Source organism: Brachyistius frenatus, unplaced genomic scaffold (assembly GCF_029030835.1).
Source record: "Brachyistius frenatus isolate BFR_SWC_R1_liver_20210118 unplaced genomic scaffold, ASM2903083v1 Contig_4, whole genome shotgun sequence".
Lineage (NCBI taxonomy): Eukaryota > Metazoa > Chordata > Actinopteri > Embiotocidae > Brachyistius > Brachyistius frenatus.
The window spans coordinates 9,966,537-9,991,034 of record NW_027210603.1 but is presented as its reverse complement, the minus strand read 5'-3'; the positions used below and the strand labels follow the sequence as shown (position 1 = coordinate 9,991,034).

At 38.5% G+C, this 24,498-nt stretch overlaps 1 protein-coding gene across 3 annotated transcripts in view; it reads right to left on the bottom strand.

Moving 5' to 3' along the window:
• The window catches only part of cntn4 (contactin 4), a 149,850-nt gene that overhangs the window by 40,083 nt on the left and 85,269 nt on the right, over positions 1-24,498 (bottom strand). For all 3 annotated transcript variants that reach the window (XM_069714769.1, XM_069714760.1, XM_069714778.1), the window contains exons 6-11: positions 16,711-16,914; positions 12,040-12,142; positions 11,220-11,404; positions 5,434-5,573; positions 1,085-1,214; positions 110-260 (exon numbers count right to left, since the gene is read on the bottom strand). In XM_069714769.1, coding sequence (XP_069570870.1) covers positions 110-260; positions 1,085-1,214; positions 5,434-5,573; positions 11,220-11,404; positions 12,040-12,142; positions 16,711-16,914 — 913 coding nt within the window. The remainder of the gene's footprint in view (positions 1-109; positions 261-1,084; positions 1,215-5,433; positions 5,574-11,219; positions 11,405-12,039; positions 12,143-16,710; positions 16,915-24,498) is intronic.

The following is a 24,498-nucleotide window of genomic DNA, read 5'->3' as shown; positions in this document are numbered from 1 at the left end:
CATAAGCTGTGTAAGTATAAGATGTGATCACACGTATGAATGCAGCCTCCAGAACAGGAAATATTGTCCTGACAGTGGGGTAAACAAAAACGTGGGTGAATGTTGTTACCTGTTACTCTCTCGGAGAGGTTCGCTTCCCTTCCGCCAGGAAATCACACCCCAAGGAGACATCTTGGGCTTGCACTCGATGAGCACATCTCCTCCTACCTTCACTAGCGTCTGGCTCCTCAGTTGGTTGTGAGAAAAATCTGGGGCAACGGCTGAGACAAGAGCAGCATGTTAAAGCCTGTGATTGTAAAAGCTTCACATCTTCTAGCCTCCAATTTATCTCTGATCATTTATCTCCTATGAAATGAATGATTTTTTTTTTCCATTTGCAAAATTAGTTCATAAATACATTGAATTATTTCCATGGATAATTCAAAGACACTAGATTACGGATCTTTATAATTTGAATAATTAGAAAAAGAGCTGCATGATAATGGCCACGACTTATGTGGAGCTGAAGAGCTTGATGTGAGTTTATTATTATTCTAAGTTAGGCAGCATGTGAATCTTTTCTCTCTGTGATCATTCCCTCATAACGACTTTCCTTGGCTATAAACCGCTCCAAAAATATGTGCCCTTTTCAAAAGCTGTGCAGCTGTCTGATACCTCCCTGACATTCTTTTCTCGAATCTCCCCCGAGTTTGACCAGCACAATCGGCTGTATTGAGCCTGATTCCAATCAGCAACATGATCAGGATGAGACACGCTGGAGGTTGAATGGTGAATGAGAGCTGCTGCCAGCAGAGACTGGAGAGTGACAGGCTTGACAGGGCAGATGGGCGAGGCTGGTGAACAGAGCAGCCCTGGCATACATCACTGTCAGCAGGACGCATTCATCTTATAATTAATGCTTTTCAATTAGTGGCCAATAAGAAAGAGGCCAGAGGTCATCCGGCGGTATTGAGCTAGGGGAAGAAGATGGGGGCAAATTTGAAAACAACTGTGGGCAAATATATCCTTGTGCACTCCTCTTCATGCCAACGCATATACTGTTTGCACCCATGCGTGAGTCTGCAAGCACACACACAAACCTTACCTATAACTCGGAGCTCCGCATTGGAGTAGACCTCGCCATGCTTGTTCCCAGCTACACACTGGTACATCCCTGTGTCGAACAGGGTCAGGCGACTGATCGACAACACCCCATTGGCCACCTGTATGCGCTCCTATGGACACAGAGACACATGCCTTTAATATGCCTTTATTCCCAGAGCTCATCTACATAAAAACAGGCAGCCAGTGGGCCAGTGAATTATGGTCTGGAAGTGACAGACGTGGCAATAAATCTAGGTTTTCATCACTAATGGAGGGAAAGGCTTGGGTGGATGGAGGCAGGCTAGCAGAAAATGACCCTAATCAATCTACATGTTTATGAGAGTGAAATAAAACCATGCCCTATTTATATCTCTGACTGCACCACAGGGCCTGTTTCCCCTTCAGAAGGAGGAGGGGATGTTAGGAGAAGGAATATCGTAACATCTGAGGTATGCTGCATTGTGAAAATTGCTTTTTAGATCAGTATGCCCTATACATACTAAATGTTGTGTATATGGCCACGCTGTTCCTCCTCTTCATCTGTTTGGACTATCACTTCTGCCCGCCTGTGAGGGAAATCATGCTCGTCACTGAGCCATCAAATTAAAATCTATTTAAGGATGGCTGGGACGGATGAACTAAAAATTCAGTTGGATCAGTGTATCATTTAGACATTTAATCTACACTATATATATACATATATACAGTATCTCTCTGAACTCCAGTTCTTGCACAACTCTGTCACTACTGTATTGGATCTGTGAGCAGTTTTCATACATCTCTATGCAGCTGTGTCAGGTTTTGTCCTGCGTCTCCTCACCCATAACGTCACTAGAGCCCATTTCCATAGGGGGGTTGGAGGATCCTGAACTCCAGTCACAGGGGATTAAGGCACTGTCACATGAAAAGAGAGACTGTCCTCACTGAAAGATCACAAACTAATCCTGTGTTTGAGCAGGTTGTGCCTGAATTTCCATAACGCTCCGGATGTGCAGGGGCGAATATCCCTGCTGGCGAGGGAGGCAAATGGTGGCGTATATCAGTCTGTGCATGGAAAGCACTCCCATTTATGGCTGCTATTAATTAACCATGACGTTCCTCTCAAATCAGCAGTTTTTCATGCGGGGACCTGGGGGGACCATCTGTACGCCTTATGCTGAATGAAAATGATTGGCAATGTCATTTGCCAACAACACTGGGTTGATTTGTTTGATTTAAAAGTGCAAAACATAAAAAAAGATATAATGGATTTTCTTTTTAAAAGGGACCTTCTTAGGTTTGACTTCTGTGTCGAGCTATGTTCCCTTGAAATACTGATTACAGGGAGCCTTTTGGATATTGATGCAAAACACCTGTAAAAAAAAATTGACAATTGTATTATCATATCTTGAAGATATGATAATACAATTGTCAAATTGATTTAAGAAAAAGGCGATTCTTTTCTATTTTCTTATTCAGATGTAATGGTGTAAAAGAAACAAAAAGCAATAGATAAATAAAAGTAACTACATTTTAATCTTACACGTTTAATCTTTGATGAATGAGAAAAGGAAAATGTTACTACAGGGCTTAACAACAAATTATTACTGGTCACCGGTGTAGAACTGGGAAAGAAATCTGCTAATTTTCCATATAGATGTTTGATTATTGTACTTTATGTGCCTGAGTAAAGAATGAAGGCATAGACATGAGCTAAGCTTTGCAATAACAAGAACAAAAACTTTAAGCTGAGCCTGTTTGCTCCACTTGAGCTTGAATGAACAGGAAGGGGCGGGAATTTCAACCATTTCAATCCTCTCATCAGCATGATGGAGTAAACCTCAATTAAAATGCGTTCCTAAAATCCAATGTCTTCAGCAATAGAGCCCTTAACAGAAATAACCTCATATCAAGTGCAGAACAGTAAGCCATGTATGTTGGTCCCATACCCCCCAAGTCACTAAATCCTGGCATTTCCTTTTTAATTGCACAGCCACTTAACCCTGCAACCATTGTCAATAAAGCAGCAGAGAGTGAGGTCCTTCAGATGAAAACAGCCACAAGAAAAGACGTATTCCAATAAACCATAGCTTTTTTTGAGATAAGGAGGTTAACAAAAGCATCACCAAGTAAAATACCTCAATTGAAGATAAACGCATTGTTCACCCTCTGTCCAACACAAAGCCCAAGAATTGTAAAAACCAGTTTGACAGTTAGTATAATTAAGAAAGAGTGAAAATGGTTGGGGTTTTGTAACTTTTATATATTAATATGGAATTATCAGTGCACACACAATGCACCCCGGTATCACACCAAAATGTGTAATGCAATAGTCAGTCCACTAAAGAATCCCGCTGCGCAAGTACACAAATGTATACCCAGGGTCGAAGACAGAGGATAATTGACGTAGGTCATGTGATGAAGTACAAAGAGTGATAAAGTATTTGCACAGAAGGTGCTTTAAATTCGTGAGAAACTCTTTACTCTTTACTAACTGACCATTTTCTTTCTACCTTTATGACTTGCCTTTGTTTGACAAGGATACACTTGTGATGTGCTATGTGGAGCTTTGTATTGCATGTTAAGTTATTGTGTTGTTTCTTTTTGTTGTTGTTTTGTTTTGATTGTCTATTTGGACTTGGCAAGGGACTACAGATGTGACCGGGTACAATGCATCAAATGGTAACATTTATGTCTTAAACTGTACATGATCCCTCTTAAATAAAATAAACAATGGTAAGTATTCTTCGTGACTGACATAATATCACTTAATTAAAATTACTTCTTTTAAGACAAACCATAATTTTCCCCACCCTAACCTCATCAAATTGCGACTGTGTCATATTTAGCCCAAACATTAATCTTTTCCTCAATTTAACCATGCGGTTTTAGGTGCCTAAACCCAAGGCACTTTCCTTTTCCTGCCAAGGTGAGACAAAATGTGACACTGACACGGTATCCTGCAGTGGACTGACAGGTCTATTACAAGCTTTGCCATGATACATGCATAATCAGAAATATTACCCTCTCGAAACCTACTGGACCGACAGATATGGGTCAAAAGATTGTATCTTTACGTGGTCATTGCTCTATGTGTGTTGCTCAAAGTTCAGCACAGTCAAAAAAGGTTTAATTGATTCACTGCAATAAATAACAACAAATGTGCATCCTCTCCCCACTGCTTCTTACATCATTGACCTTTCCCTCTTGCCTCTCATTAAGCCACTGTGGTTAATGGTGGCATTTCAAACAATGTAACACCTTTGCTGATTAATCCATTCAGCCATGCATTCTGAATATTTCAATTTATTATGTCTATGTTAAGGAGAAATCTGCTGCATAAACATCTAGATGGCTGAGTGTGTTGAGGTGTGTTTGTGGCTAGTAGGAAAAACAATAATGGGATTTTGTATTTTGCACATAAGAAACAGCCACGAGTTTTACCTTATAAAAGGTGTTAATACAAATGTTTGGCATTGGCTGAACAGATTGTTGATTATTCCTTCCTGATAGCAAGCCAAATCTTTTTTATTTTTTTAATTATGTGAACAAGGCTATTCTGCATGGAGTGCTGCCTCTGTTAATATAACGACACACTGGGTTCACTCCTACCTCAGGTGTAACATTCAAGTACTGATCGATATCCTCTGATGTGTTTGTTGCTTTTTTTGCATAATTAGGTACATTAACATAATGCATCTTTATGTATCAGGTGCAAGCTGTGCCTTAGTGTCCAATCGATCTTGTCTAAACAACCTGATATAATAATCCAATATGAACAATGAAGGATTTATATTTTTGAAAGTGTTAACAACAGAGTCGAGTTAAAGTGGGATGTGCAAACAGGCCGGTCGGGGTCATATTGGACTCATTTCTCATCATAGTAGTCATGATGGTAATTCAGAGGGGGCAAAAATAAAAGTAGGATACATAGTGTTTATGAACAGAATCTTACTTTTTCATCTTTGGTGGCACAGGATTAATAACTGCATGGGGCGAGGAGAGATTTAGCAGTAGATTGGAGTAGCTCTGACATCACTGTGCTTTCCAGACAATCATTAAGTACTTGGCCTGTTTACAGTTCAGTCTCTTGGCCCAGCAAAGCACAGTAGGCACAGTCAAATTCTTTTTAAATAAATGCTGTTTTGGAGAAGTTAATAACACAATGTATGACTGCACAGTGTTGTAGACAGTAATGCATGGTAATTACTCAGTAAAGCTCAAACACGCGGCACGATAAAGCTTTGAAAATACAACACACGGCAGCTCCCATTCTTCTTTTAGCGGCGCAGAGTGTGTAAGAGACATCTATGCCAAAGCTGTAGTCGTATCTTCAGGTCTAAAGACATGCAAGCACTCGGCACATCTCACCTCTGCAGACTCCAGGTTCTCTCCGTTTTTCATCCACCTGTAAGAAGGCTTCGGCTTCCCCGTGGCTTTACACTCCCACACCAGCGAGTTGTCAATGAGCTTCTGGACATCTTGCGGTTTCTCAATAAGATGAGGAGGGGCTGGAAACATATAAAATGCAAGAGTGAACTGGATTGTTGACTTTTGAATTAGATCAAATAATACGGCTGCAGGGAAATTAAGTTAGTGGGCATCATGTGCACTGGGAATCAAAATCCTATTTTGATTTCACATTGCAATTACGTTTTGTCACTATCAGTCTTCATGTAATTTGTTTTGCCCTGGGTACTGCCAGTCAGGCTACAAACAAGCTGTATTATCTAACTGCTAGGGCTTTGTGTCATATGCAACTTCAGAGAAAGAATGAAGCTCAGGGCGGCAAAACCAAAATTGTAACATTGTCTTTTTATTTGTAAATTAAAACAAAAATATCAGTTTTTATATGCAGTAAATTGACTTAATAGACAGTATATTTGACTAAATCACAGGCAGAGAAGCACAGTGCTCGTGGTTGTTTATTATAACAAAGGTATAAAATAATTGTGACTGGCACTGGTGCAAATATTTTTCTTGGCCCCCTCCCTGTGCTGCTAACTTCTCGCACCCAAGAGAAAAAAAAGTTTAACCGTTCAGACAACATTTTCATGATAACAACGCAAGTCAACACAAATCACAAAGGTGCAAGGTCATCTGACAAATAAGTTTGCATTGCCCAGGAAGACTTCTTCCTTGATAACTTTTCAGAATAAAGCTACCACATAGGTCCAAGTGATGAGTAAAAAATATTGTAAATTTATTCCTAATAAATTGTAGATTTGTAACATTTCAATTGAAGATAAATGAAGATACATAACAGAGGCTATGACTCAATACCATAATTAATCAAAAATCATAAACAATAGTCAACAATTAGCTAACATTGAATATATTTTTTTACTTTGTGAAGCAAGCTGTTCTGTAAGGGGCCCATTTCAAAATGTACCGTACATTTCATGGATGCTATTGTGCTGCAACAGTTGCACCATCAATATTTACGCCATTCTAAAAGGTATTTATGAATGTAATTATAAGTAGGGTTGGTGCATTAGCGATTTTATCTAGACTTATTTGCTAGATTTATTTAATTACAGGAAATGTCATACTCCATAAAAAAGGCTATCTATTTCTTTTTAACACAAGTTCTACTTTAGTTGTTGTGTGAGTCTGTGCATCTTCTGTGATGGACCAATAAGTCAATTTCAAATAGAAATCACCTTTCAGTCTTTGTGTTGTGTGTGTTTAGTGACAGACCTTGAATCCCAAATATATTGCTTTTAGTTTCAGATGAATTGTCCCTAATGTTCTCCTTTCAGGGTTCCTTTTACTTTCCCACCGTGCTTATAGCCTACCTGAACAAAAGCAGATCCATATACAGTGCATTAGGGGGGATACTGGTGCCATAAAAACGCTCCATTCAATACAATCTCTTTAAATGATGGTATAATTATACAGGAGCAGAATTGATTCCTGCTTTGTCATGCAAGTAACTCAAGGCTAGTTAGTGATTAAGCCAAAGAAAGGGGAGGTGCATAAAACTAGATCTGTAAAGCTTTATGTGTTTAATGCTCTGTGTATTCTTCTTAATGTGTAGGTCATGCTACGATCAACCTATATCACACAAGGCCAGTGGCAAGACAAGAGGAATAGCTGACCGCACTTTTTCCTTCCACACACTTCACCTAATGCCACTCTCAAGGATTGACCTTTGTGAAGGCTTTTCACTAACAGTACAAATCCAGCTCTAATTGGCCTCCACTATGTTGTATTCTGCCTTCTAGTAAAGCAGGACAACACAGTGATAAATTCAATAGCTGCAAATGTATCTCAGCACTAAATATGTGAGCAATAAAGCTTCAGTATACAGTCGTCGTGTTTGGGTCCTTCGATGTTCAGCAACGCACAGTAAACACTGATAAAAAGAGGTGAATGCACTGACCAGGGGGAGTATTTATGCGGTCTTGTGTCCTTATGTTGGAGTCTTGCACAGATTCAACATCAAAATCTGTCCAGTATCAAATCATTATTTGTGTTTGTGGATGATTTGTTGTACTATATGTCTCAAACATCCCTCTGGCAGATGAGGTTGCTGCATGAGGTTGGCTGAGGTTGTTAACATTTAACTTTAACGCTGTGTTGTTGCCATCTGTGCAAACAGTGAAAAATATGGAATTTGCTTTGACTGAAAGCTGCTGAAATAATCTTTTGCTATTTGTCCAATAACAAATATTTGCTTTACCAAACTACTAGATACAACATTTACATTAACCTTCTCCTTGCTGTGGGTGTATTCTTTATGAAATGATAGACAATAGAAACATATAGTAATATTCTGTCAGTGTAAGCTGTGTGTTCATTTAATTAGTGTACTGTATGTGCCCTTGTGGGTGATGGAACAAATGCTCAGTGGGAGAGACGGTAGAAACTAGTTACTCTATAGACTTCACCATCACCAGTCATTTTGCATCATATCCATTCATGCTACTGCAATTTTCCATCAGAGCCTGACTGAGCTGCCCCACCCAGCACCAAACGGGGCCGCATTGTCGTTGATTTTTTTTCCCCCCCTCACTGTCAGGGTTCCTCACTCCATCCCTCGCCTGCTGCGAATATATTGACTCTCAGTCAGCGCTTACCAAATGAGAGCAGGCAGCCCATCTCAGCCCGCGTTGGGCCAAGTGCACATACAATCACGCCAAACGTCAAGTGGCTAAAACAGAGGAAAGATGGGAATTTGCCTCATCAGTGATACCCCTTTGAGATAATGCAGTGGTAAGTCTGCACAAAACACAAATGCGAATACAACAGGGAAACTGACCTGTCTCATTGTTGTATTTACTTTCTCTTGGGGTAAAATCGACATTGAGAAGTGAGCAAAAGCCCATTTCTTTTCTGACTTTTCCTTCAGAGGTAGAAATCATAAAAGATCATGGTTTGGGTCAAGATATAATATTTTACATAAGTAACGCTACATACTTTAGGTAAGTTAGTTAAGAAAGACTTAAGTTAAATATGTTACGTAAGTAACTTACTTAAGATGAATCCAGGTTGACTTATGCTTTCTCATGGATCTAAACACCGGCTGACGTAAGTCCTGTGTTTTCCATCCAACTACCAACAAACCTCCTCCCTAAGTGGAATTTATCACTCTTTGTACTTTATTACATGATCTCTGTCAAGTGTTTCCTCGAACTTGGCAATAAATTCATGTGGTTTCATGTTTCAAAATGTGACACAGACACAGTATCTTCTAGTGGACTGTTGGGTATAGTACATACACCGGTGTGATATTGGGCTGCTAATTTCACCTTAAGCTGAGAAGAGATTCAAAAGTTTCCATGCAATTCATGAATTTTAGTTTGACTTTCTATGTATTTTCTATTTAATGAACAGATTTAATTAAACTAAATCAAAAGAGGATGAAGTAAAATTAAAAGCCCAGTCATGAATTTGAAATATACATTTTTGCTCCCTCATGTCCCCTATATATTAGAAGGATTTAATATGAACAAATCAGCACTTTAGTTTTGTGGTACATTAATAAAGGCATTGGAAACATAACAATTTAACAATGACTATAGTCCAATCATAAAGTAACACCTTAATTTATTCCTGTCTAAGACAAAGGCCAGCTCTCTTCCCTCTGTAGCCTGCCTGGATTTACAAGAGATACCCTTATCGACCCCCCCCCCCCCCATTGGCTTACAATGCCGACAAATGTCTCAAAGACTTAATTCAGAGGGAGTTCAAAATAAGATTACTGATTTGTATCACCTGGCTGCAGACAGCCAGAGAAGTAGAGAGGGAGAGAATGACAAAAGATACCAAAAATGAGAGGGACATGTGTGAGGGAGCTCAAAAGGACAAATCAAGCCTTGGCGGATCACAGCGTGCTCCTGGGCAGTTATCGGGAATGAGCATAAGAGCTTTCTGCGCTGTTGTAAATAATGGCAAATTGTTTAATGCGCCAAATGAGTTATTTCTGACAGCTGACACAGCATGACTGCAAGGGAAGAAAATCACAAGGAGGAAAATAGAGAGCTGTCGAGGTGGAAAGAAAATCCATAGACTGTTCAAAGTTAACTGCCTGGTATATTTGAATACAAACAAAATACCCCACTCAAAATGTAATCAAATATATATATATATATTAGGGCACCATTTTATCAATTCATTTATTACCATTTCACTAGTTGTCATAGAAAGTCACCAGCATATTGCTGCTTTTGAGCATTTATGGTCTGACTATTTATATGGATACATACATTTCATTCAATTAGCTTTCTCCTTTATGTTTTTCCTACTCCTTAAAATTGAGTCTAGCATTGATATGTAAAAAAAAAATCTTATGTGTGCTCTGCTCCAGTAATTTAAGTTCAACTCAAAGAAAATCTGTCCAATCTTCAGATACTTTGTGACCTGGTTTCATACCACATCCTATTATCTAAATTATTTGTTATGTAATATACATTACAGTATGTTTTTCTGCAGTAAGTAAACAAATAATAAACATACTTGAGATGACAAACTGAAAACTGACAAGATATACTATTTACATTTGGAAAATATACATGAATGCAATAAATGTAGTACAGAACAAAGACTGGTTTTGTCTCACCCAAGAAATGCTGCCAAAACCTATTACATTTCAGTGTTACAATGACCAAATCCTAATCTTTCATACTTTAATACGTAGTATCATTTAGGTTTCTTGTATTATTACGGCAGATAGGAAAGAAGTCTGTGGAATTTTTTTGAGAAATACTTACACAACTTACAACATAATACAACTCCTACATTATATGGACAAAAATAAAATAAAAAACAGTGAGTAATTTAGCTGAACTCTTCATTTCATCAGTTAATGTATTTATGTAAATGTCCAGTAATGTACAGTAAGGAAATAACAAGCATGGTTGAATATATAGAAAGGTGGACATCTTAATATCCAAAGTTATGCACTTAGCAAAGTTAGTGAAATATTTCAAATCCTCTGTAGGAAAATGTAAATCTGATAATCCACTGTATTATATATACATACACATTTCAGATATGAATATAAATCAACATGTTTATAATAACATGTTTATAAGCAGGAGGTTCTTTTAAAATCGAATGATTAAATGTGTGGAAATGTGTCATTTTGGAAGAGGACAATGATTTTTCTCATGGTGGATGTTTAATTTCAGAATGAAATGGTCTCTTATCATGACTTTGGCTATCTGCGCTCAGTAGGTGTGACTCCAGTCGCGGGACTATCGGCAACAATGAGTGAATCTCCTAACCCCCTTCCCGTCCACCCAGATGCTGCTGTGCAGATTATATCCCTGACATATGTGGCACTGGTCTATGTATAGCACGTTTAATGGCTTTTATCTCCAGTCAAGTTGGATGTCAATCATGATGCCATCTGGTGGAACCCAATACAAGTCTCACCAACAAGGTCGTATCCAAGGGCTCAGCCTCATCCGCATCACTCCTTTAATCTGGATCAAAATATTAGAGGCATCATGACTGACAGCCTTTAATCATTTTAATGTGCTGTTAAAACGAGCCACCCTCTTCATGTACTCTACCACACGAGGCTCTGCTGATAGTCACTGACTGCTTTGTAAGAACAGTTGTATTCTGCTTATGCTGCCTCAGTCTGAACAGGTCTGACAGATGTGGCACACGGTGGTCAAATATTCATGCAGGACAGGATCACCTACCGTAGAAAGAGAGCTTGCCTTTCACCATGTTCATTCCCCTGGAGTTCTCAGCCATACACTCGTACGTGCCGGCATCCTCCTGCTGGAAATATGGGATTTCTAGGACGCCACTGGCCTTTCTCATGTCCACTTTTCTGGGGAAGGGTATGCCGTCCACTCTCCTCCAGTTTATAGAGGGTGCAGGGCTGTGACAAAAGACATACAGAAGGCTTGCAGACAATTTTGTGTCAAAACTAAACTTTTAACAATTTTTTTTTAAGTATTGTGATGATACTTTGCATAATGCACGTTAAGCAACCCAAACCATTATCTTTTGTGAAATCTAACCATATCGTTTTTGGTGGCTGAATCTAAGGGACCTTACTTTTCACGCCTTGGTGAAGCAAAACCGTTTGTTCATGTTTCTACTTCGTTCTTGTAACCGTGTGAGTCTACTGAAGGCCACTAGAATCCAGAGGCAAATTCCTTGTAAGTAGAAACATTCTTGGTCAATAACGCTGATTCTAATGGAAAGTTTAAAGTCGGTTTCACTCTCCGGGAATGTGAAGCTGCCCAAATAACCTCACACACTACCTAGAATTCAGTACTCTTATCTTTAGGCATTTTACCTAGTCTTGTACGCTAGGCTTCAGTACACCGTGTTAGAAAACCTGACACTTTAACTGAAGAATTTATACCAAAACATGTGCCCTCTAATTTCTCAGATGTGCAGCCTAGCTTGAAACACTCGAGGAAAAAACATGAAAAAGAAATATCCCAGCGCTTTCTCCAAAAACTCTTCTCGGTGCGCATGCTGAGCCTGTACTAAGAGTGGGCTTACTTTCCCAGAGCGAAGCATTCCAGCTTTACAGTGGATCCTTTGGCAACATGAACAACCTCAGGAAATTGAACTTCAATCTTTGGCTCATATTCACCCATAACACCTGAAACAGAAACACAAATGAGGCGCAGTGTTAGTAAAAAAATATTTTTTTTCCATATGAATTTAAAAAACTCAGGCAAAACAAAAATAAACAGAAGTTGCAGTTTCTTCCACCCAACTACTGAAAACCTTTTTTTCAAGTACAGCCCTCTTTTTGCTATAAATTTAAATGTTTTTTTAACTTTCAACGCTGTTTCGATGTGAGCAGCAGAGATGCACTCTGCTCTCAGTGCTGTCACAGAATGATCTTCTATTGAAAATAATGAGAAAGAGAAACCAAAACACAGTTCTCTAGCGGACATGTGACATACTGATGTTCAATGGCAAAGACATTTTATTTTGAGAACTCATAGACAGTTTGAGCTTTTACATCCAGATGAGTTTCATCTTGTTGTACTGCTAACAGCTATGAACTAGAAAATGTGCACATAAAATCCCCCTGGGGTCTGCCACTGTGTCTACAAAGCATCCCATTCACTGTCGGTGGAGCAGCTCTGGTGGATTATAATATTGCTGCTGTGCATGCTAAAAATCTCTGGATAAAGGAGAAGACGAGGAATGTAGTCTCTGGTGTTCTAGCTTTCGTATAGACTAATTGATAAATCAAGATGGAGGTGTCTGCCATCACTTGAAAAAAAAAAGCACATGTGTGTTCTGTTCTTATCCTTAGATTACCTTAAAGGTAAATTATGTCAATGAATGTATAGCTTGGTGTGCTGTCATTTCTCCTTGCTCTGCCGATTCCCATTCTGGGTGCACGTCACCCTATTTTAGGCCCCTCTCATCCACCGGTGTGACAATAGGTTTTCCCCTTTGCTGTAATTCCAGGTTGTGTTGAACAAATAGCTCTAGAGATGGAGGAAACAAGCCAATTTCATCTGGTTGATTTGGTGAGGCATGTGCTATCAGGATGGCTCCCTGAGTGACTGTGAAAGCTAATTCAGATCCTTATCACAACTGTCTCACACTGGAATGTAACCACAGCACTATCACCCATGTTAAAGCAGACAGGTGGAAGTGGATGGGTAATTGTCTCATACCATAACCTTTTGTAGGGGACACCTGTTTAATGTGCCCACCTGCACCCCTCCTTCCTGTGCTGGTTTCACTGTTTCCATGAAATAAAGGTATAATGAAAAGAGAAAGACAGAAACCAGAAAGGGGCATGCTTTGGAAATGTGGAAATGCTTTTAAAAAAAAAAAAAGTATTAACAAACCAGTTTACCTGTTATCTTCAAACAGAATTTTATATCACTTGAACAGCTAGTTTACATCTCATGTTAGATGCCAAGAATGTCAGCTGCCTCTCCTAAAAGTGCCTCCGTGTCACAGTTTTCATTTTGTTACAAATTCAGCCTTTAATCCCCAAAATTGTGGGCTGAACCCTGTTTTACAACAGCAGAGCTACACAACAGTATTTTTGAATTGATATTCTGGAACAATCTCTGTAACAACAGGTACGAACAAAACATACTTAACTTTAGGTTTACAGCTGCTACTGTACTACTTATACACATAAGCAATATATAAATATTATTTTAGTAGAGCTGGATTTCTGTATTTATGATGTGTGTGTGTGTGTGTGTGTGTGTGTGTGTGTGTGTGTGTGTGTGTGTGTGTGTGTGTGTGTGTGTGTGTGTGTGTGTGTGTGTGTGTGTGTGTGTGTGTGTGTGTGTGTGTGTGTGTGTGTGTGTGTGTGTGTGTGTGTCAGCAGATATGTCAGCTCATATGAACTAGTCACAGCAAGAAAAAGCTATTTGATGATTGCTATATTAAATGTATTGAATTGTAATCTATTGGCCATAAAACAAAAGTTTAGAAATTCTTTTGAACAATATTCATATCAAGTGTATTGCATTTATGTTTATATAAAAAAATGAATTTGAACAATTTAACATCATTACTAAATGTAAGAAGTGATAAGATGAGTTGAGCAAAACATAGGCAATATTGTGAGTTGAAATAATGTATGCATATAAATACAAAATAATGGGTTAAAAATCCTTAAAATGAATGTTAAGTTACTGTATATAAACATAGTTTCCAATAACAAGGCCTACAAATTCAGATTGATGAGTGGTCATTTTCACTCTTGGAAGGGTTTTCGATCAGATATAATTAATGGGAAGACAAAAGCCCACATAAATGTCATAAAAGGTATTTCTAGTGAAAATTACATTTAACTTTATATTTCTCTGAATTATTATAAAAATGGTAAGGACCACGTTTCTGGGATAGAAGGCTATTATATTACTTGCGGACTATGACCTTTCTTCTGGAGCACCTTGATAAGGCCAGCCTAGAGCATCAGATGCACATGTTAAAGGACATGCTGAAATTAGCAAAGAAAGATATATTAACCTTTGAATTTCATTCGTATTCTTTGAGACCACTTGCCCTATTTTCAGGTACCAGCAGTCACTTTAGATTGTTGTTGTTAACATGGCGGGGACATGTACACATTTTCCGTGTGCTGTATTATATCAACCAAGGGATTTATAAATGTATCTGTCACAGTGGAGATGATACATTTATATTGAAACTGTAGAAATAAAAACAGAAGAAAAACAACACTCAAAGATCTAATAAAAGGTATGGAGATGTGATTTTGAAACAAAACATTCAAGAAGGAGACTAAGGAGGAGAATTAGTGGACTGTTACTGTGACACCACTAATCCATGAGAGGATGCAGTGTCAGTGTAATGTTTTGCTCAGGCGTGAGCAGCACACACACGCGTGACCACGGTCGAAGAAAGAGGGCATGTCATGGAGTTTATGTGACAAAGTATAAAGAGTAATCAAGTCGCATGCTGCGTTCAAGTAGGGCTGTATTTAACAAAAAAGAAAAAGAAAAGAGTGCATATGAACGGCATCCTAACGTGGCATTCACAACGTCAGAACTTAAAAAAAGGCCATGGAAATTATTTTGTTGTTGGATGTTCAGCTAATATATCGTAATTTTTGTCATGTAGAGTCTGTCGTTATAACTTAGACAAGAGTCTACGTCTGAGGAAAATGTTCTCGACAGCCTTGTCTTTTTACTCGGTGCTTTTGCATTTCCTGCATTTCAGTTAAGTTAAGCTTTCTTGAATTTCTCACGTCATCGCTTTTTTGATTTCTTATTTTATTCTATCGGCTCCACTATCTCAAAATGGGATCAATAGCTCCCTTTCAACAGCCAATTTAATAATGCCATATTCAGCCCTTACTAAAAAGCAAAATCTGTACCCCACCCTTCATACAAACTATCGACCAATATCCAAGCTGCCTTTTGTGGCCAAACTGTTTGAAAATGTTGTCACCAAGGAGCTCAGACATTTTAGAAACATACAAGATGAATGACTACTTTTAATCAAGTTATTGTAAACTGCATTCAACAGAAATGGCACTTCTTAGCGTCACAAATGACATAATAACTGCAGACAATGTGAAATGCTCATTTCTAGGGATACTTGACCTTAGCTCTGCCTTTGATACCGTCAATCATTGTATTCTATTACTGCCTTGGATTGGTTCACCTTTATATCTTGCTGGTAATTTCTCCTTTTTTGTGGGTCAGTTCATGTCAGACACGCACACAGGAACTTAGGACACTTTTTTCTTGTGCCCTCGATAAGCTTCAAAACGTAGGTGTCATTTTTAACCAATCCCTTACTTTTGACAAAATGTTAAGCAAATAATGTGGTCATGTTTTTTTTTCAGTTAAGGAATGTTGCGGAATCAAGATACGTGGTGACCAAGGTTGAGATGGAGATGATTATTCATGTTTCTATTTCTTCTCGTTTATACTATTGTAATGCACTTTTTACATGTTTAAGTCAAACCTCTTTGAACTGTCTCTGAACTGTCTAAAATGCAGCTGTTCGATTTTAAACTGAACGTAAAAAGAGATTATATATGACGCCAGTTCTATCCTCACTTCACCGCCTTCCAATGAAGTTCGGCATCATTCTAAAACACTGGTGCTAACTTTTCAAACTCTGCATGGTCAAACACCCCAGTACATTGCTGATCTCATCCTTACTTATATGACCAACTGTGCCATTAGGTCTGCAGATCCCAAATTACCAGCCGTCCCTCAAACCTGCTTTAAAACCCAGCTTTTCAAACGGTCACACCTATTATTTAAGAGACAGTTGAAAATGTTTTTATTCAGACAGGCTTTTGGTTAACCTGTCTATTGAACTGCTCCACTTTATTTATTTATTTTCATTGGCTTATTTCTCCACCTGTGTTTAGAGCTTTTGTACTTTTCCTCGTCTCTGTCCTCGTTTTTGTTGCTGTGATTTGAAATGTTCAGCATAGTGATGTTTGTGGGCATTTACTGCTTTACTGACGTCAAGCACTTTGTGATTTTATAATCGTGAAAGGTGCTATACAAATAAACTTACTAACTTGCAGTAAAACGACATCATTTGTAGTCAATGTCAACAGCAAAACCATTTTCCAATTTTATGCCACAACTATGTCATATGCAGCCCACTTGACCAAAACAAACCTCATAGCCAACAAGTCAGATCTCTTACGTGTTGTGATTTCTCAGTGTGTGTTCTACAAGTAGAGCTCACCATCACTGCGGAGCACTAGTGGAGTGGGTGGGCCCTGGACTCGGGTCTTTGTGACGGTGTTGGTAACCACACAGGTGTAGTTGCCGACATCTGAGGGCTCTACTTTGGCGATGTACAGATTTCCTGTCTCCTGTGAGATGAAGCGCCGAGAATCTTGCTTCACAAATGTTGGATACTCGTTGAAGATCCAGGAAAATATCAGATCTGTGGATAAAGAAGAAAAAGAGAATTCTCAATTTAAATGCAGGAGTGGGTCCTAAAAGGGGGGATGAGAACTGAGATATTTTGGTTGTGTTGGTGGTGTGAAATAAGATTTAGACCACCTCTGAGTCGTGAAAATGATGACTAAGTTATATCACGCTGAGGTGAAAATTGATGACAGGATCTGTGAGAGGTTACAAACAAATCTAATTATATGGACTCACTTCAAATGAACATTTTTCATGTGGATTAGGTCTGCATATGTAAGTAGGGATTTAGGAGATACTGTCATTGTCATAACTAATTACAGTTCCTCAGACAGCTAACTAGAGTTAGATTTAGCAAAGGCCACAACAAAGACTCACTGGTAATACTTTATAATAGGGTACACACAATCTCAAGTAGGTAATAAACCAACCAACAAACAAACAAAAACAAAAAAACACATTACAAACTGCTAAAAATAATATATAAACTAACTTCCCTAATAGTTCTGGCTCAACGTATTTGATTTCAGACTGTTACAATTTTGGGGCTTCTCAGATAACATTAGAGCACTGTCCTACTCAACTGACAAATACATGACAGAAATAACTTAATAAATTAAGATAAACTATAAATATTTATGCATAATATAAAAATGTTGTATAATTAGCAAACACACATTATAAGCTACACTACATGCCAGTCAGGTAAAAGTCCCATTTTGTGCCCCTCATTGACTAGCAAGCATTTGGGTCAAAAACATGGTTGTTTAAAAATATTGTTGTTCAAGACTCATCTGACAGCTGGAATGAAAAAAAAACAACAACAAAAAATATATCCACTAACTGATAAAATAAATAAGTTGAACATCATTTTCAGTCATTCATTGAGACAGTTTGAGTAGTACCACTGAGGAACCGGATATTTTTGAAAGACTTGTCAGCAAAATTGAAAGGGTTTTCTTTTTATTATAATAATACATTTGAAATCGTCTTTTCTTAATTTTTTTCTGAATGTGACAATTTGTTTGATAAAAATCACAGGAAACTAATGGCAATATGATCCCCAGTAACAACAACAACAACAACAACAACGTATAAAGCCCCAGCAAAACAATTTACATCAATCTCATGTGTTCGTGGTGATCCGATGCTTTTTGCCAGATTGCATAATAATTTACCCAGAATCACGCTCCCTCACTAATTCGCAGTTGCTTATTATCAGTGAATTTTATATTTTCAAAATGTTTTCTTTGTTTCAAACTTTTAGAATTTGACGGTACTTACAGAGACATGCTCTTACAATCATAAGCGCCGAGTGTACTTTTACCAGTTGGCCTCAAATTCACAGACAACAGTGGTACTGTATATGTTTCTGCACATGGGTGAATGGCTTCTGAAAAGGTGTGAAACTCAGTTAATCTAAATTATAATTATTGCGTCGGTCAGAAGACAGAACACTTCAGTTCACGCAGTTATCTGGTTCATTAAACCTATGATTTGACATTATGAGATGCTTTAAAGGAAAAAGATTAAATACAAAAAGTAATTGCCTCGACAAGTATTAAGGAGTTAATTATATAACAATTATGTAATTGCTATGTAATAATAATTAATGACTGACTGTTACCGTAGATTGAATACATTCATTATTGGACTTCCTTGACCTGGTCAATAATCCAATTTGGTGTAAACTAGTGTTTAAATTGAGACAAATGCTCAGCAGAAAATAAAAACCACAAGGGTTTAAGAACCAAATACACATCATGGCCACTGTCACCGGTAACATAATTCAACTACTGACATCATCTTTGCTGTAAGTTTCACAGAGAAATAAGGAATACAATTCAGCCATGATTGCAAAGCAGGTTGTTGCTATGGCATCTAAAATGAAGTCTAACCTCGTTTGACAAGCTGGTGTCCTCCAACTTCAAGAAATGAGCATCACACGTGCTCCATATGGAAGAAAAACTGCATGTTTATCACATAAATTCATAATTCACGACACCATTTATCTTTCAGAGGCTTTGCTGAATACATTAGATATATAAGTCCTCTATAGAGCAGGTTTGTTTATTTACTTTTTAGTGACTTCCTCATTTTATTGATGTAAACTCATTCAATCTGAATACTGTTGGACATAATCTGCTGCTGTGGAGTTCTGCAGTTGTTCTGACCGACAGGCACGTGCTATTTTCCAGCTGAGCTTAATCAAACCCTGCCTGTTAGAGGACTGGCAATTAAACAAAACAATCTTGGAGGAACCTTTCGTGTGTCCTAGCTGCTTGGCTATTTATCACAGCAGGATCCTATAGTCCTGCTGGCTGAAAGGAGCATGTACTGTACCAATCAGCACTATTTGGGGGTTTAATGTTTTGCTTGCTGTTGTACGTGTGCAGCTGAACACAGAGTGATGGCACAGCACAGATCCATGGGGACGAGGGACACTTCAAGGCAGGATAAGGCATGTTGTTTGTGTTTGTTTCTTCTCCAGTGCTTTTGGACTGTGACTGCACCTGCTCATGTTCTGTGTTTAAAACCCATATGACTACATGGCACAACATGAGCTGCAGAATACCACAGAGAGCAGATACATAATGAGATGTCTCACAGCTGGCCGAATGGGCTTCAGAAAATCATCCAGGGCATTGATTTTATGGGTTACACAACGCTCTCTTGTATAAAAACAGGACATCTCCAAGACAAATTGTAATAAAAATCCAGATGCCCTGCAGCATTACAATCACTGCCATGGTGACAGAAAATCTTACAACAGCAGCCGTTTCAAATGAGCAAAGTGGTTTTAGACTGAATTTAAAAAATTCATGTTGCTTCAAAGCTGAAATTGTACAATCTTTTTAATGTTGTACTATTTAGACCCATTTCTACTAAAAGTCCTTCACTTTTGTATTGTTATGTTGTTCCATCCAAAACACGATCCATTGGAAAGAGGACTGCAGAAGTCCCAGACGATGTCTTTGTGGTTCCCCTCTAGGTTAAAGATCACTTTTCAGGAGCCACAATGAATAAAGCTGCTTCACTCACACAAAGAGACCCCGGAGCAGCTTCAAAGGACAGGCCTCACTGAATATTCAAAGCCTGTACAAGACGTGCAAGTCAAACATGCCCGTGTCTTTGCACAGCTAAGATCACACCCGGACAGATTTGTGATCATGTAAAAAATGGAGCACAGAGACAAAGACGGTGGGCAGTAATCCCAAAGTGGCTCCATCACCCTTTATGATGGCCTGCAAAGGAAATGACTTAATCAAGGTGGGGCACCTGTGGATGGACACCCATGCTGCGATGCATGTGTATCTCAGCTGATATGGTAATCTGTAGCACAAGCAGGAAGCTTCTTGAAGTATATAAATTATAACATTCTTTAAAAATGCAGTGCCAGTATGGAGTGTATAATAAGAATAGTACAAATTATTCAGATAGATTACTGATTCACTTTTCTGTGATTTAGCAGTGTACAGTATTTACTAATACATTAAAAAGTGATTTAGTTGAATACACCTTTAAAACTCAGTTCTGTCTATAGCCACTGCTGGTGTCTGCTCAACTCTATATGTGCTCTTTTGGTTCTTTATTGGTCAAAAGTTGTGGATAACACCTGGTACTGTTTTTGGGTTCACATCCGGCGAGGTTTACTCACCACAGATCAGTTAAACTGAAGTGTAAATTGCGCTGTATGCTTACAGTTAGGGGGACTTGTAAGAGAATGGTCAAAACTGATGAAGCAGCAACTGAAATATACAGATTTAGTTTGGTCCTATAATTTGACTTAATGGCATTTTATGATACTTCATCCCGGCCTCTATGTCACACCCATATTTTGCAAAAACAGGCGAGTCTGTTCTCACTTCCAGGGTGTCAAATACTGCCGTTTTGTAAAAAATGCACAAGGTGCTTTTTGGCATTGGTGTTGTGAACACTTGATTTAAAGTCAGATGAAATTGGCAAAATCCACATGGGGTTAGATCAACAGTGACTGAATGGGTCAAATATAGGACATTAAGACCAGTGTTTCAGTTTGTAAGGAAGACATTGATTATTTCTAATAATAATTAATATATTTATTTTAAGTAACGTAAAATTTGAATTACGTGACATACGTTAGATTACTTACCAAAGTAATGTATTCATCTTAACCCAAACAACGATGCATTTCTAAACTTTACAGCATGTTTTTGGTGCCTAAACCGTAGGTACATTGTGCGTATCTCTGAGATGTCAGCAGACTTTGACAAAGCAGAAGTACACCCAGGGATGAGAACGGGTTGCACAGGCATAGTTGAAGAAGTACATTAATAACAAGTAAACTGATCTTTATGTGTCCAAAATACATATAATGTATTCATGTATTCCTATATTTAATAATTATTTTGTACACGCAGCCAATTAACTCCTTGTTTCGATATACATAGTGCACAGTGAACAAATCTATGAAAGGCATTTATTAAATTATGCATTACGACAATGCTGCAATTCAAATGAATCTGTACATTCGCTGTAACACGCTGTAGCATTTTCTCCAGCTTTGCAATTATCCTCCAAATCAGCAATGAAAAAAATGAGCATGCATCTCATGCTGACAATAGATTTTTAAGGAAGATAAACAAAATGCAGTAGATAAGAACTGAACAGACTCATGGTGGAGTCAAGTAATACAAGATTGCTGTTGCAGTAAGTGACATCAGCCAGCAGTTGAAAAATAAACAGCCAAGATTTTTTTTTCTCCTTCAATGTGATTAATTTCTACAGAATCCAGGCCCTGGCCTGCTTGTCATCCTCCTGCTACAGCCCTAAAGCAAAGCCAGTCGCTGACGCTGTCCCTGAGGATGGGGGGTGGGGAGGAGGATGTTACACCCCTCCTGTTAAAAGCAATACATATTCATTTGGACACAGGCAACATTTATGACAAGTATGAACAACAACAAAAACAACAACAACAACAACTATGTTTGGTTTTTTTTTCGCCAGCAAACAAAGCAGCCATCTGTCAATACTGAAGGATTTACGGAGTTTTACTGTTACATCAGGATGGTTTGGCATTAAAATATATTATAGGCATCAGCTGCCTCATCACTTGATATGAATAACACATGTAAGGGCACACTGTGACAACAATATGCATTTTTAATTATCCAATTACAAAGCAGCGGGTTGTGTGCATGCTGTAAAAAGCAAAACATTTACAACAAAGCGGTGCACACTCCTTGCGAAAGCTGAATAATTCTCTGACTACAGACGTCACTGTGTGGCATTAGGTTTATGAGTAGGAGGGGTTGCTGAGTATGTGTCAAACCATGTAAAACGGGCTGATCTGGTACAGCATGAACTACTTTTTCTAAAATACTTCCGGAGCCATGGAGAGGAGCGCTATTGCAGCCAAACAGCATGGCCATAAAATCATGAGGAAAGTCCCAAAGTCAGCTCAGAGAAAAATAATCCGTTTGGTCTTGTTAGATTCTGCACATTCACTGATTTAGGACATGATATTTGAAAAAGTTGCCTTTTTGCACAAAGACAAACAAACAGCAACAAAAAAATAAACTCAGAGAACCCCTCGTCTGTTAAACTACTGTCATCCCACATTGTGTTACTGAGTGCAGCACTCCCATATCTGCTCCGGGCTCCAAGAATCCTCTGATCCACTGTTTCCTTTACAGGACCGGACAGGATGCACATGCTCGGTGCTCTCAAAGCCTCGGGTGGGAGGAGAAACATACACACACACACACACACACACACACACACACACACACACACACACACACACACACACACACACACACACACACACACACACACACACACACACACACACACACACACTATATAAAAAAAAAAAAAATCGACTCTTAGCGGAGACGCACACAAGTGATTTCAGTCTTGAGTGGCCCTCAAAGGTCTCTCCCCATTAGAAAATAGAGGTCAGCGGCATTAGGTCCACCACTAAACAAAATAATCATGTAGTGCAAGGAGCATGGCTGGGTCACACTGGCAGCACCATTAATGCGGTTGGCTTTGAAAAAGACAGAAGCTGACAGCCTCTCAGCTCCTCTTGCTGCCTGTGATCCGCAGTGACAGACAAGGAGGGGGAACTGGATTGCACATTTGGCAGAAACAAACATTTGTAAGGTAGCTTAGTTTAACAAAAAAAAAAAAAAAAAAAAAAAAAACAACAAAAAAACCCCACCAAAAACATATTACTTGTGTAATCTAGTCCCCTTCCTTGAACTGTGCAGATAATAATTACCATATATTTCTGCCATGCTCTGACATTGACCTGTCAGATGGAGAGTGAGGGTTTGAAGGCAGCAACGCTCTCTGTCTTTGTACTGGATTGTGGCCTGGCAGGTTGTGTCATGCCTGATCTGCACTCAGCTCTCGTCTCTCTGTCTCTCCAATGCTGACTGTGAGAGCAGGTAGGGTGTCTGGATGACACTGATCACATCAGAAGACATACAGTAGAAAATAGTAGCTGTTCCTGCTGAGGGAAACTCACAATGTGCTTTTAAAAAGCCAGCCCCTTTAGTTTTAGACTCAAATCACCAATAGTTATGAATAATACAATACATTATGTTTTGGTTACGGTAAAGCCATTCTGTACACATGTACTATATTATTCACATTACACTATTTTAAACCTTTTGCCTGCTCACCGTTCATTTCGATGTCCCTTTATTTCTACCAATAGAAACCCATACTATTATAAACTATCCTTTTAGGTTAAGTTATATAAGAATATTATATATATTTTTGCCATTGTCATGTCTAATAAAAATAGGAAATAGGACTGAAGTCAATATGGTTTCAATGAAAATAAATGCAGATTAACATAATTGTAAATAAACAACTGACAATTAATGTGACGGAATATTGAAATCTGCAGAAGTATTTAAAAAAAATAACCATCAACAAAAGAAATGATCAATTTAATTTCAGGTCATTAAACTTTGACGTTCAGCACCAACTGACTTTAAAATAGATGAATACATTGGACACACGTGTCCCTGAGACACTCAATTGTTATGACTATAAATTCTGCTCCCTGAGGGAGAGGAACAATATTGCAACATCCATGCTGCATCTATCTCACGCAGGTTTCGCACAGGCTCTGGCTTGCATCATTCTTTCAACAGGTAAAACTGAGCGCATTGGGATGTAAGGGACACAACTAAACCTCAACGGTCCTGCACTTGTGAGACACCAGGTTACAATAATGCAGCTCCTCTGTTGCCTCCAGGTCAAATCAATCTTTATTTTTAGTTTTTTGTACCATCAAGAATAACATTTGTAAAAGTATATACCCAAATAATAGGAGTCATAATAAACATCTCCACCAGTACCGCACCAATTTTAGTATGTTCTCATGGAAGTGACAGAATAGGTCTGGAGTATTTCCAATAACTTCTGAAACGCGTGTGTTTTAAATGCCCTTTAGGACCAACACGTTTTCATACCTAAACGACAGAATAGTATGTTTGCCAAAATTACATTTAAGAAAGTGGGACAGCAGCCAGACCTTCATTGTCATGGTAACAATGCTAAACACGTGGTTACCATGGTGACATTAGATACTTTATGTGGG